At 39.2% G+C, this 26,305-nt stretch overlaps 2 protein-coding genes and 1 pseudogene across 3 annotated transcripts in view; 1 reads left to right on the forward strand and 2 right to left on the reverse strand.

Annotated features, from left to right (window-relative positions):
* Positions 1-25,933, forward strand: part of LOC146454014 (uncharacterized) — a gene marked incomplete at its 5' end in the record, with an annotated part of 87,990 nt that extends 62,057 nt beyond the window's left edge. The window contains 4 exons of the mRNA XM_085095936.1: positions 21,921-22,059; positions 23,586-23,637; positions 24,119-24,648; positions 25,572-25,933. Of these exons, the coding sequence (XP_084952062.1) occupies positions 21,921-22,059; positions 23,586-23,637; positions 24,119-24,648; positions 25,572-25,933 (1,083 nt within the window). The remainder of the gene's footprint in view (positions 1-21,920; positions 22,060-23,585; positions 23,638-24,118; positions 24,649-25,571) is intronic.
* On the reverse strand, positions 4,127-9,495 carry LOC146454019 (uncharacterized; annotated as a pseudogene). The gene is made up of 8 exons (XR_014859360.1): positions 9,362-9,495; positions 8,639-8,773; positions 8,371-8,457; positions 7,440-8,160; positions 6,807-6,953; positions 5,838-6,545; positions 5,012-5,239; positions 4,127-4,424 (listed from the first exon to the last, which is right to left on the reverse strand). The product of XR_014859360.1 is annotated as an uncharacterized LOC146454019 (transcript).
* Positions 9,570-11,088, reverse strand: LOC146454020 (uncharacterized). The gene is made up of 3 exons (XM_085095944.1): positions 10,608-11,088; positions 9,697-9,906; positions 9,570-9,592 (listed from the first exon to the last, which is right to left on the reverse strand). Exons 1-3 carry the CDS (start codon positions 10,867-10,869, stop codon positions 9,570-9,572), a joined length of 495 nt encoding a protein of 164 aa, XP_084952070.1. The 5' UTR covers positions 10,870-11,088.
* Positions 25,934-26,305: the final 372 nt, after the last annotated feature.

The raw sequence follows: 26,305 nt of genomic DNA on the forward strand, positions 1-26,305 counted from the left end.
ATACTGTTTTGGATTTCAATTTTGTTGTATTGTTTGACTGAAACAGGGAATTCAATTCCTTGGTAATTCAATTGTGGCATAAATGCTTTGTCAGTTTTTTGTATTCGTTGTGGATTATTTTTTCGTGGATTCAAATGTCTAACGTGACACCAACGAAAGCATTCATTATCTTTATTCTTGAGATTAATCAATCCACTTTTGTTATGTTGTAGTTCAGTTGGAAGTTTAATGTAAGAACTTCCAGTAAGAGGCTGATATTTGATAATATTAATGTAATGTCCATTGATTGATTTAATTATCCAAGCTGAACCTTCACTAATCCACTTGTGAATATCATTCATAATTTGTTCAACATTAACATCCAAAGATTCTTGAAAATCATTGGCATTAGTTATTGTTTTTGGTTTACTATTAAAATATCCAATTCTGGAGACAGTTTGGTTTCCTTTTTGTTGTTCAAAATAAATTGTCAAAGTTTCAATAAATTTAATTCCTTTCATTTGAGTTAATAATTGTTTCATAAAATGAGCAATAGCTAATCTGGTTGAACTCATTTGTATCAAAGGATCTGTTTCATTTTTAATTCCAACTTCATAAGATTTGTTATATCCCTTGAATGCTCTTGCAACTTCTGTGATTTGAGTTCTTTGTGTTGGAATCGGAGCCATTTTCTTAGTCCTTGGTGCTGCTTTGGGTTTATCAGCAAATTGAATCGGAGGTGGAATAATGTTGTTTCTTGGTTGAACAATTGGTCGATCTCTGAATTGAACAGGTGGTTTGATGATTGTATTCTCGTAATCTTTTACCATTTGTTTGACAGATTTTCGTGGATAGGGTATTGGTTTCACTTTCTTGGTTCTCGGCATTGGAACCGGTTTTTGTTTTTCCAATAATAATGCTATTAATTGATCTTTCGTTAATTTTGATAAATTATTTTTGTTCATTATAATATTATACGACAGATTATTTTTATTTTGTGATTCCAGATTTGCTAATGGATGAAGACTGGAGGCAACATCCATGCCAGTCATCTGTGGAAGGACTGACGGCTTCGTTGATTTGTTTCTGTTTTGTGGCAACATGGCCTCAAATCTCATTTATTTTTCATGAAATTGGAAGTCACTAACTACTGTCACAATATTATTTTCTATAAAAATGCATATCAGTTCTTTTATTAATTCGTTGAACCATCCTATTGAATGCTTTGTCAATTGCAACTTTTTGTTTAACAGTAAGTTGTGAATCATAATCTATTTCGTCATTAACAGTGTCAATTATTTGTTTGATTTGGATTTCTTTTCCTGATTTGACACAATTCTCTTTTTGAGACATCATTTGTAAATTATCAATTCGATTATCATCTCTGATTGAATTGATGTGATCAATTACCATTCCAAAAGGAATTATACCATGGAGGCATTCATAAACAAACCGATGAACGAAAATTGTTCTTGATGGTAATCCAATTTGTGATAATGCAATTAATCTATAACCTGTTGATTGTTTATTACCAATGGAATATCTTTTGGTTTTCATGTTATAAATTTGCCCAGTTTTATTTGCAGAATAATTTGTATAAATATCATGTTGATAAAATATTTTATCAGTTGTATCAATATTTTGTGGTTTAGAACGTGTTTCACCACGTCTTGCTTTTCCAGCATGAATCATATTTTGTTGTCTAGTCACAAGTTCCAAATTTTTAATACAATTGTCTTGTTTGTTGAAATTAATATGATTGATTTCCATATCTTTTTCTATTGTTTGTTGATTAAATGTTTCCCAAATAAAACAATGAACATGGTAACATCTTTTTTCTTTGTTTTTACCAGAAAAAGACCAACTGTAATATCCAGTTGTATTTAAATAACCTTTTGTTGGTTCCAATCTTTTGCAATTAATTATATATCCATCAGTTGAAGCCGCGTAATTATCATATTTATGGTGTATAAAATATGTTTTTCCTTCATGAAAAACAGTGTTTGATGCCAGAATTTGCGTTGATGAATTTTCACTGGCAGAAAAATTCATGTTTGCGTTGTCTGATTTTTTTGTTCCTCTCATTTCGGATACCCTATGGGACTCGTTTTGTCTTTAAGCCATTTTGGTTTTCAAATTCATGTCCAAATTACCCTCCAAAAAGACATCAACCATTGTTGAATTCAAAATATAGCCAAACAACTCTTGTATTCATTGATGATTAATCATTGTAAAATGGAAAATTAATGTCATCCAAATCGTTACACATTCTGTAAAACATCTTATTGATTATTTTATTTTCTGTGCGTGTAAACTCGCAATCATTGTCTTCCATTGGTGGAAATTCCATTAATCTATTGACAACTCTCAATTCATCTTCAGAGTAAGAGCTGTTCAAAAATTCTTTTCTGGCTTTGTGCATGTGTTTCATATTTTCAGAGGCTGTAACCAATTGCAAATTTACAATTGAATTGTTCTGGCGATTGGAATCAATGTGATTTATTTGCAATCCAGGAGAAATATTTGTCTGATTTACGGCCTCATAGACGAATCGATGAGCGGGGCATGTATTGTTACGTCCCGGAGAAATTATATAATAGCCATTTTCAGATAAGTATCCTTTTCTAGGTTCTAATCTTTTTCGATTGATTATATAACCATCAACTGAGGCTCCGAAATTTCGAAATGTTGGATGAATAAAATATGTTTTATCATTGTGATCAAATTGGTTGTTCATATAAATAAGGTTACATAAAATTGAATAACCGGTTTAAACCAGTTTTGAAAAAAGCAAGGAAAATTTAGGTTTTTAGGTTTTAGGTCAAAAGCTAAATTTAGGTTTTTAGGTTTTAGGTCAAAAGCTAAATTTAGGTTTTTAGTTTTTTAGGTTTTTGAGTTTAGGTTTTTGAAAACCGAGGATTTAGGTTTTTAGGTTTTTGACGTCTCCGTTGCAGGAGTTCATTGTTAAATTCAAAGGCTGAAATAGTATTTTATGTAGTTATTGGGGTGAGATAATGTGTGGTTTATGGGGTTTAGAAAAAATATTGGATTTATAAGGATTTGTATGGGATTTTTTATCATTATTTGAAACGTGGGCTGATACACCCAAATATCTAACTACTAGGGGATTTATTTCTTTACCTTCCTTTTGTAAGAATTACAAGAAACAAATTAATGTATACTTATAGTTTAATTTTTTTTACTTTCCACAACAATCTTCTCAAGATGGATCTTTATAACTTGATAAGCTTGAGGATTCTTTGAAAACATAGTGTAAAGAAATATTACCAGAATAATTGCCTATGCACCCCTCCCCCCCTCTCCCTTTATCTCTACTAGTGGATGCCCCAATGAACCTTCTCCCTTAGCAAATTAACAGTTCCCCTCCCCCCCAAAAAAAGCATAGATATATGAGGCAAATAAATCTCCTCAGTATTTGTTAGTAAGGGGAGGCATTGTAATGAAAAATGTGGATACACTGTTAAAGTACTTGAAAAATATTGTCATTACATTGCTTTGAAGAGAGCCAATGAATGGTAAAAAAGACATCTTTACAGTAATCATGCAAGATTTCCATAAACAAAAACTATAATACTTTCATGAAAGAAGTTACATGTAGAAGGAAGCACATTTATTCTCAGCAGTATTAAAGAATGTTCCATCTGCCTGGCATTTTTGTTTGTTTGTTTGCTTGATCATATGTTCATGTTTCAAAAAAAACCTTTCCTATCAATTTTCCTTCCCACATTGGATAGCGGGGCTGCAATGTAAATACAGGATTGTGATCTCGCTTTTCATATATCCCTCAGTTGTTTTCTTTAGCGTGAGCGTGTGGAGCGGAATAATTGTGAGGACGAAAATTGGAATGGGATTGATGAATACTCACAAAGAAACAACTGGGGGATACAAAAGCCACGAGTATTGACGACACAGCCCTACTATCCCTATTCTCCCATCTTGCATGGTATTGATCTCAGACCACGTACAAGCCTCTAATAAAAGCCAACTAATTTGCACATGGCAATGGAATTAAAAAAAAGAAGTAAAGAACACACATGCAATGTTAATGCACGGTCACTTCAATTAAATAGAAAAATATTATGGCTTGTTATGAAAATATGCATGTCATTTGACTTTGAAGTACGTTTTAAGAGGATCTGTTGACAGGGTCTGGAAGGTCAGCTAGTGGGCGATGGATACCCTGGCGGATGCTGGTTTGGTTGCGAGCAGGAAGAAAAGCGCGACCAGCACAGAGGATTGAGGCATCTTCCCTACGATTTGTACGCAGACGATGAAGGCGAAGTGGATGAGAAGAGGGCTCTTGGTCATCTGGGATGTCTGGCCTGACATCAAAGGAGTCATACTCATCACCTCCTTCCCTAAACCTCTCATTAAGGGTCCAATAATAGAATGGCAGGTCCCCTGTCATGCGTTTGCAGAACTCCCTGAAATAGTAATAGAAAAAACGAACACAATATTGTTTAGAAAAACAAGAATCATGAAATAGTTAAAGAAAATTGATTATGTTAAATACATGATTATATGGACGTTAATAATTATTGAAAACACTAATTTTTGATTTGTTATGTAAAACATAGCTATTTCAGGCTGTCCATGAATAGGAAGTAAGAAAGTTTGTTTTACTTAACTTCACTGACGGGGATAGGAGAACTATACAACATAACGATTTCTCCTTTTTTCAAAGTTGGACAGTTTGTAGAATAACTAAAACTAAGTTTTACATAAAAAATCAAAAATTAATGTTTTCAATAAATTAATGCCCATATAATGATTATATGGACATTAATTTATTGAAAACATTAATTTTTGATTTTTTTATGTAAACCTTTGGATTTCCTTGCATTTAACTATGCCCTCAAACTAGAATTAATTTTTTTTATCATTGAATGGCCATTTCTTTTGCCAAAAAATTGAAATTAAAATAATGTGATGTCCTCCCAACTTTATGGATTCTCAAAACAGGGGCAAGATTGGTGGCTTGAGATATCCATGTGCATATACATCTACCAACCTTACTACTTGCTTCCATTCTGATTTGAACTGCTTTAAGGTAAAAACAACCCCAAGCATCCTATGAAGAAAGGCAATAATGGCTTCAACGTCATCACTTGTCCCAGCTCTTGGATGTTCTTCATACCCAAGTTCAGCATTCTGGCGTCGACGGAATTCCATGCTTTCTATGTTTGTAGTAACTCCAATAATTGTTTCACGAGAAAACCCACAGATTCCCTTCACTGGCCTGTAGAAAAATCAACAGAATGCAGGGATATTTTCTATCGAATGGATAATCAGACTTAAAGGTAAAAGTGTGACAATGCAAAATTAACTCTTGTAATTTTTTATGCATCAGAAAATCTGAATTCCCTAAATGTGGGATCAGATTGTACCTCTCTGTGGAATTAGTGAAATCTGTGAAATTATTATATTATATTATATTTCAAGATGTGGTGTTTCCCACAACATCCATAGCTGCAATAAAACTTCAAGTACACATCTGAATGAAACCCTGGAAAAGCCAACAACTGTAGCTGACTGTTCAACAGAAAAACATTTCATTACTCCTTTACAACATCACCATTTAGTCAAGTATGCATACAAGTCATGAGAACAACTGACATAATCACTGCAGACAAAATCCCTTGATGTTTAAGCAAAATCTCCCAAACAAATGTAACAAGAAAATATATGATCATGAAAATTGGGAAAAAATCCATGTTAATTATAAAACGGTTTTAAATTTTATTTAGTTACTTTTTATTTATTTATTTTTTGGGAGTGAGGGAGGGGGCGGTCACTGGCCAGTTGGTATGTACTTAACAACTCTAAGACATAAATACCTGTTGATGTCAATAGTTGAGAAGTCGTAAAGATCTACATGCCATGGCATCCACTCGTCCAGAATCATATTCAACATGGCATAATTCTTCCTGCAACGCTCAAACTGAGAGATACCTCGGCCATCTGCTGCCTCATGCCAACCTGCAACAATCTCAACATATCTGGCTTCCATTGCATAACCATGCTCTCTCAGAAACTTGGCCACTAAAAATGACAGCATCCTCTCTGCATCTTGCACTGACTGCTTCCGCTCTCCTCTCAATGCGGCTAGTGTTAAGCCAGTGGAGGGATCACGAACAGCATCATCAAACCCCTGCAGGTTGGAACCTTCAGGGCCTCTTTCTCTTGTGTGCTTCCATATTCTCTTAAGGATATGACAGTGATCCTCGCGTTCAGTAAAATGGTCACCAGTTATTGGGTCCATTTCTGGGATGTACAAGTATCCACTGAAATCCACACCTCTAGAATACGGTGGCGAAACCTGTATGTTGCTACCACTGATCTTAACTTGTCAAGCAGGGTTTCTGGCACTTTAGGTCGGAAGGGGTAGGGCTCATAGCCAGGTGGTACAAGGGCTCGTCTCACCACTGTGAGGGCATCTTCAAATGCCATGTCATGTGTCGTCTGCAGCAGATGAAAATCTTCAACAACCTCAGGAGGAATGGCCTTGTCTTGCTTTGAAACAACTGGAGATCCATCAGGTCTTTCTGTGGACCAAGTCATATACAATAACAGACTCCTTTTTGCTGTCATAACACATGATATACCAAAGTCTGACATAGGTAGGTACGATAATCTATAATCTGCTTTTCCACAAAAATTTGGCTTTGCTTACAAAGGGATTCTTTTTTCTTTCACATTGAATTAACTAACCCTTGTGATCTAGAAGGTAACATCACAGGGCCATTTTGGTGGAAATAATTCCTGAACTCAGGCAAAACAAATAAGAGTGAAAGTATCTTTCTCACCTCCAGTCTTTTTCAACATAGCCATTAGAGTCTGTTCACTTTGCCGACTGACACTCTCCTTCGCATCATGAGTTAGTTGCCAGATATGGAGAGGCCGAGTAGCACCTTGTGTTCTCAGGCTGTTGAATTCACCATCAGTAACAGCACCTAGCACAGAGAACAAACTGTTTTCATTGCTGCAGCATGTGGAGACTACAGTATCTAAATCATCCTGTAACTTCCTTGCATTTTAATGCCTCCATTTAATGCAATCAGTAACCCATACAGCTTTTCAAGGATAAAAACACAACCAACATAAAAATACGTCAATACAAGATGCAGCTGCTAAGAAGCAGACTAGCTTGCTATTAAAAAGTCTGGCCCAGGGCCCAGTTACTCGAAGCATGGTTAGCGCTAACCTGAGTTAAATGCCATGACAACCTATAGGTTTTAATACCTCTTAACCAATGGTTAGCGCTAACCATGCTTCGAGCAACTCAGCCCTGGAGTTTACAGGTGACTCCCTTGAATGAAGGAAAACAACATATCAGGAAGGTTTTGATTCTTGTGTTCTAAATTTGTGCAACAGCAGATAGCCAATTTAACAAACAATGGACAGTTCCTAATACACTGTATCTGGCAGCTTTGGCTTACCGACAGGCTTCAAGTGCATTCGCATCATCTCTGTTTTGATGGCATCTGTAAGGTCACGGACAAACTGATCTTTAATGCTCTTGTATGGAACGTACTGAACTGTCAGAACATATGGCTTTTGGTTTCTGCGTTCATCACTTAGAAGAAATAGAAGAAGAACATGTGTTGCTTCTGGCTGTCTCTTTTTCACAAACAGGTTCCTAAGATAGTAGAGGGCATCACTTTCTATGTTTTGCAGTGCTAAAACAACCTCTTTCACCCGTGGAAGCTGCTGGTGCAGACACAACATCATTCCATGGTACTTCTCTAGAAAGAGCTGGGACTGCTGCAGGAGGGTATTAAATTCGACACGTTCCCAACACAAGGTCTTCAACATGTGTTGAGAGGTGTTGGGTGCATTGAACTTTTTCTCATATTCTTGCTCTGCAGCAGCGAGGCCATCTGATAGAAAGCTGACATCTTCACCAAGGGCAGTAATAAGTTCTTGGAGTCTTGCTTCAAGGAACACCGTATCCTCCTTAAGGTCACTTCCCTGACAGAGTGACCTTCTTCTATCATAATCTTGACGAAGGGCTGCAACTCTGCCATCCCCCAAATCAACATCACCATTCCAAACACCCTTTACAGATTCCTGTAAAGCAACTTTGACGTCAAAGGCATCAGCTTTTATCCAAAAGCGCCCATCAGGGTTGGATTCTCTCAGTTGTTTTAAGGCCTCAACCTGCGGTATGTAGAAAATTCACATGCAGTCAGTTTTGTCGAATGCCATCATCACAGACAAAAAAACTGAATTTGGCTTGATAAGGACTATTTTGGCTTGATAAGGACTATTTGGCTTGATAAGGACTATTTTGTTGTTTTTCATTTACATTTACTGGAAATTAAAGAATATTGCTTATTCATATAATATGTTTCCTTTTTGTTACTTCACCTGTATTTCTGGTCTGTCAGTGAAGTCACATGAAGCTGTGTTCTTCAGCACTGTTCTTGTACTTGGTGCAGCAACATTTGGTTTTGCCTTTGAGTGAAATCAAATCATATGAAATTAAAATTCAATCAAATTATATTTTAAGTGTTTAATAAATAAATGTATGGTAAATGATAATGTGAGTAGAGAGAGGGAGGGGTACAATGAAATGTGAAAAAAATACTGCATGTATACCAAAACTCTTAGCTGTTCTGATTTAAATCATCTTTACTCACAGTCAATGAGAGCCTTGTTGCTGCTTTGGCAAGCCAGTCCACATAGGGCCTCTGAATAATCGGTTAAAACGAGTGGGAAATTCCGCACACAGTGTTTCATGCCAAGTGGCAAAATCTTTGGGTACCTTAAGCTAAAAATTAATCAAAAGAAGAGTACAGAAAATAAATTGAGGAAGAACATTAAACTCCCTTAGGCTGAGTGATTGCCTTTACTAAGAAAAACAGTACTAATAAGCTAAAATTGCATTTCCTGGGCCTTGAGTGTTGTGTGATTAAGAGAGCACCTGTCTGTAATTTGTCTTAAATGATAACACGGTAATAGATAATTATTATTTTACTTTTGGAGCTCTTTTTGATCCATCCATTCCATGAACTACTTTCAGTTGAAATTCTCAACACCCTGGCTGTACAATAAAGTACACAATTAAGCACCAACCATTACCCTCACAAAAGATACAAAATGGGACGTCATAACTTGTTAAAGCCTTGACTTGTGCCAGTAGATACAAAAGTGTGTTTTGCTAATGCTGTTATGATAACTGAATCCACACATATCACATAAGATTGTAGTTTTATCAGCAAAGAATTACCATTTTTTTTTTTGCAAGCTCTCTGGCTCTTGAAAGATTATTGTCATACCACTACCCTATAAGGAAAAGTAATAGAACTTGGACAACAAAGGAATATATATTTAACAAAATGTATGCAAAATAACCAACCTGCGTGACATTTGTTGAAGAAAAGAACTCAATTTGGTATTCAACAAGTCCAAATGGCATGCGATGTATAGGGAATAACAGTTCCTTGGATCCAGGGCGTGAAGTAGTGATGCAATATGCAAATTTGTACAACAGGTTGCTTTTGCCATTACCTTGTAAGACTTTCATTGCTTTCACAGACAAGGTTGCAAAATTTGCAGGGTTAGTGTCAATGCCAACTCTTAATGCCACCTTCAGAAAAGAAGCATCTGCCACAAATTTCAAATTCTCATCATCAAGTGAAGACAACGCTTCAAGTATTTCAGTTGGTTTTAGAGATATCAATCTACATCTACCACTATCTGTATCAGGCAGGTTTTCTTTTCTTAAAGAAGCATCGTTCTCTGTAGAGGTAGAGGTATTTTTTCTGGATCTACATGCAGGAACTTGCAAGGTAAGTTCTCCCAAACAGTCACTGAGGGTGAGGTTGTATGCCTCCTCTGCTGCCTCAACAGTCTGATAACGTCCCCTCAGTAAAGTGCAAACTCGCCCTCTGACTCTGCTGTCTGAGTAAAAAATCAGAAAAATCTATCATTCATTTGTTTTTCATGCTTTTTAAATAACTAAATGAAATCAGGATCTTTCAAAGCCACGAAACATGCATAAATATTTCAATAATATCATTGAAATGTACAACATGCATTAATTTTATACATAAAGGTCACACTATAGGTATGTAAGACATATCACTGGTGTTTAAAAATAATACGCAAAAGGGCTCACCACAATCAGTTTATGTAATGCTTTTTAGATGTTACCCCTCCTTTGATAACTTATTTCCCTGCTAAGTTTGTCAATTCATAAAATTGATAGATCTTTTTTCAACATTGTTAAGCCTCTTAAATTCAAATAAACCTAAAATTAAAAAATCTAGTTTTGAAACATTTCAAGTGCTGAAAATAATATATTATTTCTTGGAGTTTTTAGCTATTTAAATTCTCAGTTTTTGTTGTGCTGTCATAGTAATCAACAGTTGTCATGAAATTGTTCTCAAGTAATTTTTCTATTTGAGATAATGTAACTTTAGGAGACAGGTTGTTAACTGCACAATACCTAGCTACATATTGACATGTCATTAAAAGAAAATAGGATAAATCAATAATTGTTGCCCACATTCTGCAAAGGATGCTGACAAAGTTTGTCAAAAGAGATGGGTATTATGTAGTTACTCCATGCATTTCAGATGTTACATTTAAACCATACATACTTGTGAGGAGAATGTTGGCTGAAGTACTTGTCTTGATATGCATTGCAGCATCTTTCCAAAAGCTATGGCCATCTCTAAAACAGGGCCATTCTGTTTCTTTATCAAGACCATACTTTGGATCAGTTTTTCCAATGGAAATGAATTCGACAAGCGCCCTCTCTTCCTCGTAAGTCCACTTATGTCTCCTTACAGGTGACTTTCTCAAGGGGCTGACAATATTAGACTTGGCCTTGAGGATCTGCAGTGTTACCTGGGGAAACATTAAGCTCTATCATCGACATTTACATATCATTGAAAATGATCACCAATTTCTCAAAACAAGGAGGGTATCCATAAGTACTACTCACCTTCCTGTTAGGACTTTTAAAATCACGGTCAGTTGTCGACTCAGAACTGTGATCAGTAAATAAAGGCTTTCGCACAGAGGATGACTGATTTCTTACTCTCTTTCTCTGAGGCTTGGATGGAGTAGAACCGGTTGGAAGGTGTTCGCGTTTGGCACCCGAGCTTTCCCGACCATCCATAATAAAGTATAATAATGAATAACACCCTGCAAAACAAACCAAATAATTCCTTATTCTAAATTCCCTAATGCCTATAAGATCAATAACCGTAATTCTATTCGTTTAAAATGCGACATGAAGAGACAAAAGCCTAAATTTCTTTTTATTTGCACGTCACCACCTGATCACAATGTTGTGACAACGTGTCAACGCTTACAGCAGTAATAGCCGATTTCCACCATTTTCGAAGGCTCCAAATGGATGGAAATTATGGGTCACTAAGGGTCGTTATGTTACAAATTTGTGCAAGAGGCTCTATAGTTGTAAATTATTAAGTCTATCGGGAAGTTACTCAAAGAGAAAGAGAAATAAGCATAAATTTATGTACAGCAATTTAGCCGAGGTCACGGATGGATCAAAACATCTTGACAGAAACATCAAAATATTTCCTTCTAAAACAAACCATTCACCAAGAAAGCTTACTAAATAAAAGAAGAAATGGTGAAGTTCAGAAAAAATGCCTGCTTACCTCAGTTTACTGCCTCAGCTTCGGAGAAACAGCAGCTGAAAACTACCGCAATTTGACACGTGTCCGAACGACAGCCGCCATTTTGCGAATTGCGAGGCGAAAAAGGATTGTGAGAAGACATTCATCCCTCCTCTGTGAAAGATCAAAAGATTACATTTTCGTTTCCAGTTGCCTTTCGGACAAAGCATGAAAAATCAGAGCCTCGCAACATGCTATAAAAAACGTGAAATGTCAGTTCTACTGAATCAAAAAGTAGAATCATCGTTCTAGATGTTAGGCTGTAAACATTGATAAAAATAACCGGAAGTTGAAAAGCAGCTTAAAGCGGAGGTTTGCAACACGTGACGTGTGACGTAGAACACTTACATCCGGGAAAGTTTGACACGAGGAGAAAATCAATGTATTAGTTTTGTTTAGCAAAGAAAAGACAACGCCGTTTGAAGTGCTCCGCGTTTATTGTGGTCTTATGGGGCGCGGGTAACAATTTGGCGACCCTGCCAGGACAGGACTAATTTCGAATGGTTATGGAAAGCAGAATCCGTGGATTTTGAGCGAGGAATTCAACCAAGTGTAGTTGATGTTGTTTGACTATGGCGACACGACCACGTGGAAAGGCGAAAGGATTTGTAGTCAGATGCCAGTGGTAAGAGTACGGTAGTTGAGTCACAGTTTCAGAAACGCTGATTCCGCTGCAAACTCGATGAAACGGGTCGATTGATTGTTTTGTTTGTATATTCACACTTGGAACTGCACGTTTGAGTTTTGAAAATTGCGGCACCGTACAGCGTGTTTTGATGATAAATTATGGAGCAATTACAGCTGCAAGTGGAAGCGCGATTGTTCGATCAAGATGCGGCCAGCCTGACCGGAATGATAGAAATACTAGGAATCGAGGATGATGTAACGGGAAAAACGAAAATGCAGAAGATTAAAATTATCAGAAAAGAAATCGACAGCAAAATGGAAAGCGATGAAAAGGCCGCAAGCACGTGTCTCGAACAACTACTCGCCTACCTAAAAGGAACGGTACCCCCTCTCGAACAATTAAATGAATCGACTGAAGAAGCGGACCAAAAAGTAGCAGCTACGGGGGTTAAAAGTGAAAAAAATGGTACCGAGGAAAAACCCAAAAAAGAACAAGTCGAACCAGGGGTGGAAGAAATCTTATTACATTTGGCGAAAGCAAAAGCGACCCCATCCTTGCTGCGCAGGGAATACAAACTTTCGGGACAGATTGGCAAACCGGGACAGACGGAAAAGTTGACTTTTGTGTCTTTAATGCATCAGATAGATTCTGGTCTTAAACGTGGTTATAAAGAAAGCGAAATTGTGGATGCCGTGATTCGTGCGATATCGCCCCATAGTAGTGTTAGAAGTTACGTGGAAACATTGAGTGACCTCTCACTTGCAAAATTGAGAAGAATCCTCCGTGTCCACTACCGGGAGAAAGATGCATCTGAGGTGTACCAACAGCTTGCAACAGTATGCCAACAAGGCAATGAGTCACTGCAGCAATTCTTACTCCGTGCTTTGGACTTGCGTAAAAAAGTAAATTTCGCTAGTCAGGAATCTGATTGTGAGTTTAATTATGGCCCTGCACTGATCCAGAAGACATTTGTGAAATCCTTCGAAACGGGTCTTCGTGATGACATTCTAGCCTCCAACTTAAGAGCGATCCTGCGCACCCCAGAGCTTACCGATGAGGAACTTATGAAACAAGTTAATGAATTAGCCTCACAGCAAGCAGAACGAAACACAAAATTGTCAACAGAGCGCCAGAAAGCAACCAAAGTGAATACCTGTGAAGTCCCTAAGGAGGGAGGGGAACAGAGAGGCTGGAACCCAAGTGCAGACGGGAACCAACAGATCCTTTCCGAAATACGGCAGATGAAATCAAAGATAAAAGATCTCAAAGGCAGAGTTAATGGCCAAGAAAGTCAATCGGCAAGACCAGATTGGGGTCGATCTCCCTACAGAGGCCGTGGTGGTGGTTACCAGCCAAGGTACCCAAGTTGGGGCTGCCAGAATTGTAAAGAGCGTGGAAGAGGAGAGGAATGTAACCATTGTTTTGCTTGTGGTAGCTCTGGACATGTAGCTCGTGAGTGTACTAGAAGTAGGAATGGGTGTAGTCGTCAGGGAAACGGCCAGCGACTATTCCGGCGGAACACAGAATAGTCGACAGCAACAGCTACAAGTCCCATCGTTGTAATGGCTGTGGCCAAGCTCAGTTGAAAGGAGTAAAGTTCTTGCAATGTTCTAAATGTAAGGCTGTGAAATACTGTAGTCGGGCTTGTCAAAGGAGACACTGGCCAGAACTCAAAGTGTTATGCACTGCAATTTCACACTTGTCCAACAAAGCAGGGGCAAAGATGCTGGACCATAGTGATAGTACCTTTGTTAGTCACCTGACTCCCCAACAACATGCCACAGTGGTAGGATTAGTGGGAAAAAGATGCACTGTTAAGGGAGAGATCAATGGTCATTCTTTAGAGGTACTTTGGGACACAGGGGCCCGAGTTTCCATCATATCCAACGAGTTCTTTAGGAGGACTTTCCTGATGTTGTAGTTAAGGATATTTTGGAATTGCTAAACACTAAACTGAGCTTGACTGCTGCCAACGGTAGCGAGATACCATACATAGGATGGGTGGAGCTGAATTTCAGACTGTCATCTTGCAACAATGAACTGAAAGTTCCATTTCTTGTTACAGAACAATATTTGGACTCACCTTTGATTGGTTTTAATGTTATAGAAGAGATTGTTAAAGATAGCAATGAGGATGTTGCATTGTCTCAAGCTGTCGCTTCCAGCTTCACTGATCTTGACAGCCAAACTGCTTCAGTATTTGTGAATTTTATCCAGGGCCTTAATCAAGAGGAACTTTGTTCCATTAAAACTACCAAGCGTGACATAACTATACCAGCCAATCATAGTCAAAGGGTTACCTGCAGAGCAAATACCGAACCAGTGGAGAGAGCTACACCAGTACTGTTTGAACCGGATGAGGCCAACCCATGGCCCAGTGGTTTGGAGGTCTCCGAGACTTTGCTGTCTGTCAAGAAAGGAAAATCAAGTCAGGTGGACATTGACATTACCAATAACACCAACTATGCCATAGTACTTCGGGGACGGACCCTACTTGGTCGACTACAACTTGTCCAGTCTGTGACACCAGTTGAAGTTAAATTAAAGGAACCTGACAATAGCAATAATGGCACCCAGGAGAAGGAGACACAAGAGTCGGGGACAACAAAGCCAGTGCAGACACTTGACGGAGAGCCAGGAGGAGTACCAATGGGAACTCAGGCATCCATACAAAGTGAGAGACCAATGGGGATTCCCACACATATTAAGGACATAGACCTGGAACCTGCTCAGAAAGAGATGGCTTTAAAGTTATTGACTGCGGAAGCTGATTCCTTTGCTAAAGATGATAATGACGTTGGATGCATTCCAGACCTGGAACTTGACCTTGATTTAGAGGATCGGACACCGGTGCAGAAGAACTACATAGCAGTACCTAAACCTCTCTACCCTGAGGTTAAAGCTTACATTGAAGATTTGTTGAATCGGAATTTTATCAAGAAGTCGTCATCCTCGTACAGTTCTCCGGTCGTCTGTGTTAGGAAAAAAGATCAAAGCTTACGGCTGTGTGTGGATTTCAGAGCACTAAACAAGAAGGCACGACCTGGTCGTCACCCGATACCACGCGCGCATACAAGAAACTCTGGATAACCTCGGTAGCAACTCATGGTTTTCTGTTCTTGACCAGGGCAGGGCCTACCATCAAGGGTTCATGAGTCCGAACAGCCAGCCTTTGACAGCTTTTATCACTCCTTGGGGCCTTTACGAATGGATTCGGATACCATTTGGCCTATCTCGAGCGCCGGGACCATTCCAACGTTTTATGGAGAACTGTCTTGGTGACTTGAGAAACACTGTCTGTGTACCCTACCTGGATGATATTATTATATTCAGTGCCACATTTGAGGAACACATTGAACATACACGCAGGATTCTTCAACGACTGAGAGAGCATGGAATAAAACTGAAACCTCGGAAATGTAAATTGTTTAAGAGAGAGGTCATATTCCTTGGACGTGTGGTGTCAGATGAGGGTTACAGGCTGGACCCAGCAAGTATCAAGCCAGTCCTCGTACTCAAGGACTCTCCTCCAAAGACAGTAAATGAAGTGCGCAAACTTATGGGTTTCCTGAACTATTACCGCAGATATGTTAAGAACTTTTCAAGAATTGCCAAGCCTATTTATGATCTGGTGAAGACACCTGGTCAATCCCCGCCGAAAACTCAGCAGCGCAAATACAAGGGGGATCGAAGAAACAGTGGCCAACTACCTGCGAAACATCCAGCGGATTGGACTGACATTCATCAGTCTGCTTTAGAGATACTGATTGACTCAATCACAAGTGTTCCGGTGATGGCGTACCCAGATTTCCAGAAACCCTTTGTCTTACACACTGATGCCTCAGAGGATGGGTTAGGTGCCGTGTTGTATCAGTATCAGGATGACATCCCCCGTGTTGTCGCATATGGGTCACGCAGCTTGACCCCAGCCGAGAAGAATTACCACCTCCACTCCGGGAAGTTGGAATTTCTGGCACTCAAGTGGGCCATCTGTGACCAGTTTAGAGACTATCTCTATTATGCCCCCAGTTTTGAAGTGTACACTGATAACAACCCACTCACTCATGTCCTGTCCTCTGCCAAACTGAATGCCACTGCTCTGCGTTGGATTGGGGAATTAGCTGATTTCAATTTCACCATTCACTATCGTCCAGGAAAAGCCAACATTGACGCTGACACTGTCTCGAATCCACTCTGATGACACTGCTTACATGGAAATGTGCACGGAGATGGTACCAAAGGATGTCCTTCAGGCTGTTGCTTGTTCTGCAAAATCCCAAGACGAAGGACAAGTGAACTGGGTTTCGGCCCTTACAGGAGACATCACTGCCCTACCAACTGACACATTTGAAACCGATGAATCTCCTGTACCCAAAATCGACATCAAACATGCACAAGCTACTGACCAGGTTGTTCGCCGAGTGAGTGATCTACTGCAACGTAGCCAACAACTAACAACAGGAGAGAGAAAACGGGAGCTAAGCGAGACGCAACTTCTCCTACATGAATGGGATAACCTCTCGCTCGACAAGGAAGGTATACTTAGACGGCGTAAAGGAACTAAGACTCAGATCATTGTACCCAAACAGCTTCGCTCACTGGTTCTCAAGGACCTCCATGAAAATATGGGTCATCTTGGGGTAGACCGCACATTAGACCTTGTCAGAGAACGTTTCTATTGGCCACATATGCAGAGAGATATTGAACACCACATTGGAAACGCCTGTCAATGCATTAAGCAGAAGTCTCCCACACTAAAGACGAGAGGTCCATTAAAACCCATTATGACCACCTCACCTTTTGAACTTATCGCCATTGATTTTCTTCATCTTGAGAAAAGTAGTGGTGGGAATGAGTACATCCTCGTCACCATGGATCATTTCACACGCTATGCTCAAGTTAATGCCACAAGAAACAAGTCAGCTAAGACAGTTGCCCAAAAACTTTACAACGATTTTATTCTCCGGCTTGGTTTTCCCTAAAGAATTCATCATGATCAAGGGGGAGAATTTGAAAACCGCCTCCATCGGGAGCTAGAGAACCTGTGCGGTGTGGAACATTCTCGAACCACCCCTTACCATCCCCAAGGCAACGGGCAAGTTGAGCGATTTAACCGAACACTTCTAGGAATGCTCCGTACCTTGCCTGAGACCCAGAAATCCCGTTGGGCTGAACACTTGAACCATGTGGTAAATGCTTATAACTGTACGAGGCATGAATCAACTGGCTACTCACCGTTCTTCCTCCTTTTCGGTCGCCACCCTCGTCTGCCTATAGACCTAATGTTTGGAATTGAGAGTCAAACCAACCTCGAGAATCACTCACAATACGTAGCAAAGTGGCGCAAACCAATGACAGAGGCATACGAACCAGCAGGCAAGAAGTCCAGTGGAGTAGGCACAAGAGCTAAACAACGTTATGATCGCTTTGTACGGAGTTCGGTTTTACTACCTGGTGACAGAGTCCTTGTACGTAATTTAAGTGAACGGGGTGGACCAGGCAAGCTGCGATCACATTGGGAGGATAAGATTCACATAGTAGTTAGCCGCAAGGGCGAAGATAGCCCGGTGTATGAAGTCAAGCCAGAGGTTGGCACTGGTGAGAACAGGATCCTTCATAGAAACTTGTCATTGCCATGCAATAATCTCCCTGTTGACATCCCAAGCAAGAAAATCCGTAAGAGAGAAAGAAGAACCCAGAAGGATGAGTGTCGCAAGGTTCAGCAGATACCTGCACCACCAGTCGATGACTTATTGGATGGAACCAGTAGTGATGATGAGTATACGATAACTTCCATGAACCCCCACTATGCACATGCCTGCGAGGAGGTGGTTACGGAGGAGTTGAGTTCCCCAAACCTTCAGCTGAAGAGAAATGGGCTATACCTACACAGTTAGAGGATGACTGCAGTTCTCAAGGGGAAGCAAACAAGGATAACACTGTTCTGGAAGACAGGGAAGGAAACAGACATGAGAGCGGAGGTAAGCTGCATACTCCAATCCAGAATGACAACAGTCGAACAGGTTCTACTGAACCAGAACCTAGGCCTCAGCGACAGAGACACCTACCAACTCTTCTGACGTACAACACACTTGGCAACCCCAAATATGAGACTCAAGCTGCTACACACTTGATATCTGCCAACAGTGTCCTGGGAAGACAACTACCCCAGTGCTGTACTGCTCACCTTACTTGGGGTGCAGGGCTTCCAGCTATGCCGCAGTTCCAGCTACCTACATATCCATACTTGTCTCCGCATCCAGTGATCTTTGGTTACCCCGGAATGTACCTGCAGTACCCATCAATGCCCCCACATGTGTCCCATCCAGTTAACCAGTACCCTGTGTACCAATCTGTTGTGTATCAGCCAAGGAATGACCTGATGCAAGTACCTGTAACTATGACTCCTGGATATGTACCAGTACCCAGCTACGTGTCTTGAACGAACCCTTTGCAAATTAATTAATGTTGTTAAGTGAAATTCGGCTTGATTCCTCGTGTTAGAATGAACACTTTCAAGTGATACAGAGTGTATTCTGTGAACAGGAGATGTTACCTTAAAACTCAGTTGCTGCAGCCTTTTATAAGAGAGTCATAAGTCAGGATCCTGCCAGATGGTCTAGTCGTGAAAAAAGATATGTGTAACTTTTGGTAACATTTCCCTTATGAGTGTAAAACCTCTCAGTGTGTGCTATTACACATATGCAATTCATGTGCAAGTGTCATGGACGACACTTTTCTTTGGAGGGGATGTATGTAAGGTTGTAAACATTGATATAATAACCGGAAGTTGAAAAGCAGCCTAAAGCGGAAGTTTGCAACACGTGACGTGTGACGTAGAACACTTACATTCGGGAAAGTTTGACACGAGGAGAAAATCAATGCATTAGTTTTGTTTAGCAAAGAAAATACAACGCCGTTTGAAGTGTTCTGGACATCGATGTCTTTCTGTTCAGAATGCGATCAAGGGATGTGTTCCAGAACATTTTGATATTTTTAGAACCCCTTTAAGACGATCGCATAATTATAATACTAGAAATGGTTTTCTTCCAAGACTTCCCCAGCCGCGAAGGGAATGGGGAAGACGCACTACTTACTTTAGAGCTTTGAACGATTGGGCCTTCCCCTCTAACGAATTAAAAAGACCTATGCCTAACGCGATTTTAAAAGTCTGCTGCAAAGCCACCATAACGCATTCCCGGAATGCGGGATGGCGTCCACGAATTCTTGTAGCGTAGATTGATGGGAGTACCGCTTTTAATACGCTTACCACTACTCACTTCTGCATTCACGAGTTGGCTCACAGGAGCCTTTAATTACATCTTATTCTAGGAGAGTTTCTATGTCACTTGTTTCTGTTTTTTTTAAAATATATTTTAGAGGACCCCCTTAAAATCCACTTTTTAGTGATGGAGGCCTCATCTTAAAAGATGTATTTTATTATTTATTATTATAAGCTCTCCCCTTGAAATAAGCGCCTCTTTCAATAAAGCTTCCCTCCTAGGGCCCAAATTTTAGTTGACTTAAGCACGTCTCTCAAATAAGCGACCTTTTGATTAAGCATCCCTTCCTAATGCCCAAACTTGAAATAAGTACTTCCCCTGAAGTAAACGCTCCTTAAGATTAAGCGCCTCCTCCCATGACCCTTATTTGAAATAAGCATTTTCCCTCAATTAAGCGCTCTTCCTAGGGCTAAATTTGAAATAAGAACCTTCCCTGAAATAAGCACCCATTTCGATTAAGCGCTCCCTCCAGCAGCCCAAATTTGAAAGAATCACCTTCCCTCAATTAAGGCCTCCTATGACCGAAATTTGAAATAAATACCTACCCTCAAATATTAAGCACCACCCCTTCTCCCGTGAAATAAGCGCTTCTTTCACCCTTTTTAATAGCATCCTTTCGGACCCAAATCATAAGATTAGAAACCTGTTGCCTCCAACTCGCAGCTGCAACAGTTACAACTTAAGAAAACAGCGCATTTTTCATGTGCCCAACTTAAAAACTAATCGGGCAAGGAAGTCCTTCATATACGCTATGGCTGCGACGGTCTAACTAATTATAGACAAATCTTTTACAACATTTAAATTTTTTTTTTGTAAATTTTAATATTTTTGAAGTATTTTTAAATATTTCTAAATTTCAATCTTATTATCTATTGATTATTATATTATTGTTTTATTATTATAGTTCCATTGTAAAATCTACACAATTCAGGCTGCGAAGTGATCTATCTATCTATCTATCTATCTATCTATCTATCTATCTATCTATCTATCTATCTTTCGGTGAAGCGTTCTCTCCTAATGCCCAAATTTGAAGAAGCCCGTTCCGTCAAATAAGGGCGCCCCCCTACGGCTCAAATTTCAAGTAAGCGCCCCTTTGGATTACGGGCCACTCCTATGACCAATTTTGAAATATGTCCTTGTCTGTTTGTATTTGGGTGAGTACTGAGACAGCGAGTTGAAAAGGTTGCATATAAATGTTTTAGTCGTGTTTATCACTCGTCAGTTTGTACAATTATCGATAATTCAAGATCAAGTGATGTTCATCTGGTCTAGAGTACATCTGCACAGGCCCGCAAATGATCATCGGACGGGAAATGATCCTCACATTGGACCGCAAATGATCCCCGATCGCCTCACCACAAATATATAATGGAATGGACTCAATGAACAGTGGATTTAAACTTTATGGACTTCAGTTTTTTTCTTAATAACACCAGTCGTTATATTTAAACTATCTGCATGCAAATTTCAGAACATTAAAAATTATAATGTAGCAGCTCAGTGCAACAGAACAATTAACCTTTAAACTGGAACATACATGTATATAATTTACTTATACCATCAAAACGACTAACTACGAAACTCTTTCAAATTAAAGTTTAAAGTATAACGTTTAAATCGTAAAATTCAATGCAAGGCTGATCGGACAGCTAAAATAATTTTATTGCCCAATATTTCGGTTAGACAAAACTAACCTTCTTCACGGGCTGCAGAAAGCTAAGTAAAAATTGGAAATAAACGGTTACAATATTTAAAGATGATACAAATGAAAAATTGAGATGTGATTGGTTGATAAACAAAGAAAGCGGAAAAGTACAGAGGCCATACTTAAAATAGAGATATACAGTAGGCAGATTAAGTTTTATCGCGTCTGTTCATCCCATAGGGTTCAAGAGTCTTGCTGTCGCGTCGGGCGATTTTTTATCCTGGGCAGAACAAACATGGCAGACTCGCCTTTTTTCCTCTTTTCATTACAACGTGTTCTCGGGTCGAATCCCGCGGAAAATGACGTAACAATTTCATGGCAGGTTTCGCCATGACACTTGCCCTTAGAAATTAAAAATGCTTCTCTAGCTTTCCACTGTCCAAATTTCAGTCCATTCCATTCCATATTTAAGGTGAAGCGATCGGGGATTAATTGGGGATCATTTCCCGTCCGAGGATCATTTGCGGGCAGGACACCACTGTCTAATAATTCGCATTCAATTACTTTGGAGTTGCATTCTGGAAATGTATTTGCTTTCAGTGGGAAACCGAACAGAGCTGCCTATATGACTGCACAATATATTTTGATAAAGTATGGCATGACCAACCTTTCATATTTTGTCCTCTTTTATCTCGTTGATTTAGGAGTTTGTTGGAAATACAGACCAGAATAGTGTTGTTTATCATAAGCTCAATCCGCCAATCACGGCACGTTATATTCGTTTCCGACCAACAGCTTGGCATGGCCTAATATCAATGAGGGTGGAATTCTTTGGCTGCAAAGGTAAGGAATTTATCATCTAAAAACGATTTTCGTTGCGATTTAAGCAGTATTTTTCTGGAAATTTTAGTAAGACTTTTTAAAAATCACGTGAGCAATTCCAATTTCTGGTTATCATGTTTAAATTACCCTGACTCACGGCAAAATCCCCATTAGTTACGCGGGATGCCTTGAGGGAAGACCGTATCAAAAATTGGGCTGGGTACCTTTCTTTTGTTCTTTATGGTAGCTACAAATGTGCACATTAATTTAGTCATCAAAACTGGATTAAACTCTGCTCTCTCCTAGAAGGGATCTATTTTTCTGATTGTCTTCAACAAAAACGGCCTGATCAAAATCCATTATCGGTGCGTATACCACGAGGGAGGGGACCCACTCATTCCTACCTGTGTGACGTCAGCCACGATCTGGAGCATTAAGTTTGTTTTGTTTTTTGCTGTTTTTTTTTTTTTTCAAAATGGCGGCCATGCATGCACATGCATGAATTTAAGACTGTCATCTTCCGATTTCAGAAAGAAAACAGGCCTTTTTAAAGAGATAAATCGAAAGAATAACTTCTAAGTAGAACTCGACAGTTCAAACGGTGGAAATTGGACAGTTCACGGCGAAGAAATTACACTATGACAAACAGATCGAATGATTCAATGCGAAGGAAACTAGAGATCATAGCTTTAGATCAATACTGGTCCGTGACGCTGTAGATTTTGTCGAACTGATGCCTAACGATGTGACAAAAAAGTAAAGGTTTGATTTTCAATTATTTTTACTAAAAGTTTTCTTTTAGGAAAGCTTTGTGTCTGTTTGTCTTTCTGTTTTCTTGATGAAAACAACTTACTGACAGTACGTAACCAGAATATAATAAGCGCTGACGATAAGGTTTGTAATCCATGCTCATAACAATCACGAGAATTTCCCGTATCTGCCAGATTGCTATTATCTCACGGCGTCATTAACAGCTAATAAAATCGGTTGATAACTAACTACTAAAAAGTCATCATTTTTAATGTGCGATCAACGATCTCGAACTCCAACAGGAAATCAGCCATTCAATTCAAAGTTAATGCTACATCGACCCAAGCATCCCGCGTAACGCTCTAAAAAGCGTCTTGTTTATGGAGACGATTTCGGTGGAAGTCGCGGTTAAAATCGTCACAACAGTGGGTGCATAAATCATACCACCTTAGAAGTTTAATTATTCTTTCCTTACCAATGGCAAGTGCATCAGTATGAACTCGAAGCCCTTTTCAAATGTAAGCCACGATAATAGTTCAGTGATATGATGTCGTAACCTAACATGTGAAAACGTGTGATGCCCTTTTTATGAGTCAGGGAATTATGAAAACATTGCTTTTTCAATGCATGACGGTGTATCTCGTTCTGTAGTTAAATTCAGCGTAAATGAAGGGCATATAGGATGAATAGTTTCAAACCTCTAGCACAAATTATCACGTAAATACCATATATCGTGACTTGCGCACGGAACTTTTTGTCATCGTGGCTTTTAACGATGTCTTCTTGTCATGTTTCAGGAAGCAAAACTGTTTACCACTGGCTCTCAGATCCAAACCATCCACTCATAAGGTCGGTCAGTAAAATTGTTAAATGGTTAGGTCACTGGACTTGTAAGCCGGAGGTCCCGGGTCCAAGTCCGGCTCAGACCTCTTGAATTTGTTTCATGGTAGCCCCATTTTCAAATCCAAGACCGCGCTTTGTAAATGGCGAACGGGTTTGCCTCACATCAGTTGGAATTTTTGACAAATGTTACGCTCACTTTGTATATTTAGTCCACTAATTTATAGTGTCCCTAATTAGTATTACGGTGCTAATTGGGGACACTAAAGTCGTTTCGTTGTTTCAGTCATTCAACCCCTTATTTACTGGAGACTGAATTAAAAGCCCTCCCCAGTCTTTTCAGTTTGATGAATTTTACCAGGTATATACGTCCTTGTACGTGATTAAATTCGTGCATTCAATTGGACATTATATCTACTCTATATTTATGAGTTTTTGAAGGTTTTTATATTTCGCAGTAAAGGCAAGGTTTTTTTCATTTACTATGCAGGTATTCTGGTGATGAGGTCATCATCAGGGACTGGTGTCCTGAAAGAGAGGCTGCTCATTTCATTAAACGTTATTCCAGAGCTACTTTGCCGAACATGAACATTACGAGCTGTGATTTTACCATAGCATTCTGGGTAGCATCCATTAACTCTGAGGGACCAAAGATAGCCGTCTGGTCAATCACTGGAAAACTCACTTACATAGCAATTAGGACGAGAACCATTGAAGTACAATCGCTGTCCAACATGTACACATGGCAAAAAGAAAACTTTCCGGATAGGCATTGGAATCACATCGCTTTAACGTGTGAGAATTTTAAGATCAGGATGTTCGTTAATGGTAAAGAAACAGAATTAAAGCAACGTTGGAAGCAAGCCTTGTTTCAGTCTTCAGATAGTTACCAGCCGTCATATATCATTGGAAATAATAAGAATTTGTCAGCAAAAGCACAACCGTCTAGTGGATCGGTTATGGATCTCTATATAATTCAAGGGACCTTGTCTGTGAACCAAATTTCAGACTTGATGAAAGGTAAAATAACATTATATTGGAAGTTGGGATTTCACATGATGGCAAAGATAATTAATCATACCTTGTAAGCGGTTCGAAATAAAAGCTCACAATCAAATCCTTTCCTTTGGCAGGTTTCCATATTCACCATATTGTTATGGCCGGAAACTGAACTAAGTATATTGTACCAGCACACGTCATCACCCTCATCATCATCGCAGTTTTTATCTATCGTCATCGTCATCACAATCACCATCCCACGTAACAATTGTTGTAATATTACACTCTTTTACCATTATCACCACCAACATTGTCATGGTAACTTCTATGACCAGTCATCATCACCATCTTTTCTATGGTAATCAATCGTCTCGTTATTATCATTATCTTTTTTGGAATAAGATAAGAGGAGAAAGAAAGCGTGTTTCTCCATAGCATTGCAGTCATAATGTTTTACTACTGAGCTTTTAATTAATTTGATTTAATCGTTTATAACATCTTTATGCTTATTAATAGCAAGGAGAAATAGGCAAACGGAGAAGCAACCAAACAAACCTAAAATGCAAACGAACGCGCAAGCGGAAGAACAAGAGAACGAACAAACCGTATAAACAAACACGGATAGCCGAATGACCCAAATAACGTTCAAATGGTCCACCGACCGCTCACCAGATAAAATGAACAAAAAACTGACTGAACGAACTCGCGAAACCAGATGAACAGATGAACGACCGATAGACAGATGTTTTGTTTGCAGCATGCTTATCATCATTTTCATTACGAAGGGTGTGCTTTATTTAAATTGTCAAAATTATATTAATAAATAACAGATATATTTGTAACAGTATAAGAAATTTGATTATTTAAGGTGAAAATAGTGCATAAGGGTTTTAAGGTTGTCTTTTGAATCTGCTGTAATCTACATTTTATTTCACTGATTAAAGGGAAGCCACTGATTCCTCCTATAATTACCAACAAAGAAAAGGAAATAGATGGCTGCAATGTAAGCGTTACGTGGAGACTCCCAACAAGCAGCGCATGCTCCGCTACGTACACAATACGGTACAGGGAAATCAAGAAATTCATGAACGATAGTGATCCTGGCTGGATTGTAATTCATAATGTTACAAATACCTTCTATACCATACCACTCGACTGCTATAAAGAGTATGAAATAGCAGTGACTGCTGGATCCACGAGTGGCTGGTCAACTTCCTGGCGAGTGAAAACCAAATCAGGTATGGCACTGTATTATTTTTGGCTCAGGCTCTTACTAAATCGAAAGATATGTGACTGTCCTTACTAGGAAAAAAATACACAATTCGCATTAATAGGTCTATGTGCTGCTAACTAAGTACAGGAAAGATGTAACTAAAAATACTGTATCATATTACATGTTGCTATGAAAACCTTTATGTTAAGGGTCACATTCAATAACAATAACATGAAACATGGCCTATGTGTTGACAAAACAAGTGCGACATTTCGCAATTATTAACGGCGCCAACACATCTTAAATCTCACCCAAAGACCCGGTCTTTTAGCGGTCCAGTCTAGCTTTCTACAACAGAATCGGCTTAATCGGAGCAAGACAGCGTTCTAAATTGATTTTCCGAATCTCTTCTATATTTACAAATCGAAACGAATCACGCCGAACGACATCTGGAAACTATTTATG

This window comes from Pavona decussata, unplaced genomic scaffold, assembly GCF_977016875.1.
Source record: "Pavona decussata unplaced genomic scaffold, jaPavDecu1.1 SCAFFOLD_320, whole genome shotgun sequence".
In the NCBI taxonomy this organism is placed as follows: Eukaryota; Metazoa; Cnidaria; class Anthozoa; order Scleractinia; family Agariciidae; genus Pavona; species Pavona decussata.

Excerpts from the sequence above, each read along its gene's own strand:
- LOC146454020 (XM_085095944.1), bottom strand. The coding sequence starts at position 10,869 with ATGTTTCCCCAGGTAACACTGCAGATCCTCAAGGCCAAGTCTAATATT. Across the intron at positions 9,907-10,607 it reads AGCCAACATTCTCCTCACAA|ACAGCAGAGTCAGAGGGCGA; the intron begins GTATGTATGGTT and ends TTTTTTACTCAG. Across the intron at positions 9,593-9,696 it reads CCTGCCTGATACAGATAGTG|GTGGCATTAAGAGTTGGCAT; the intron begins GTAGATGTAGAT and ends TCTTTTCTGAAG.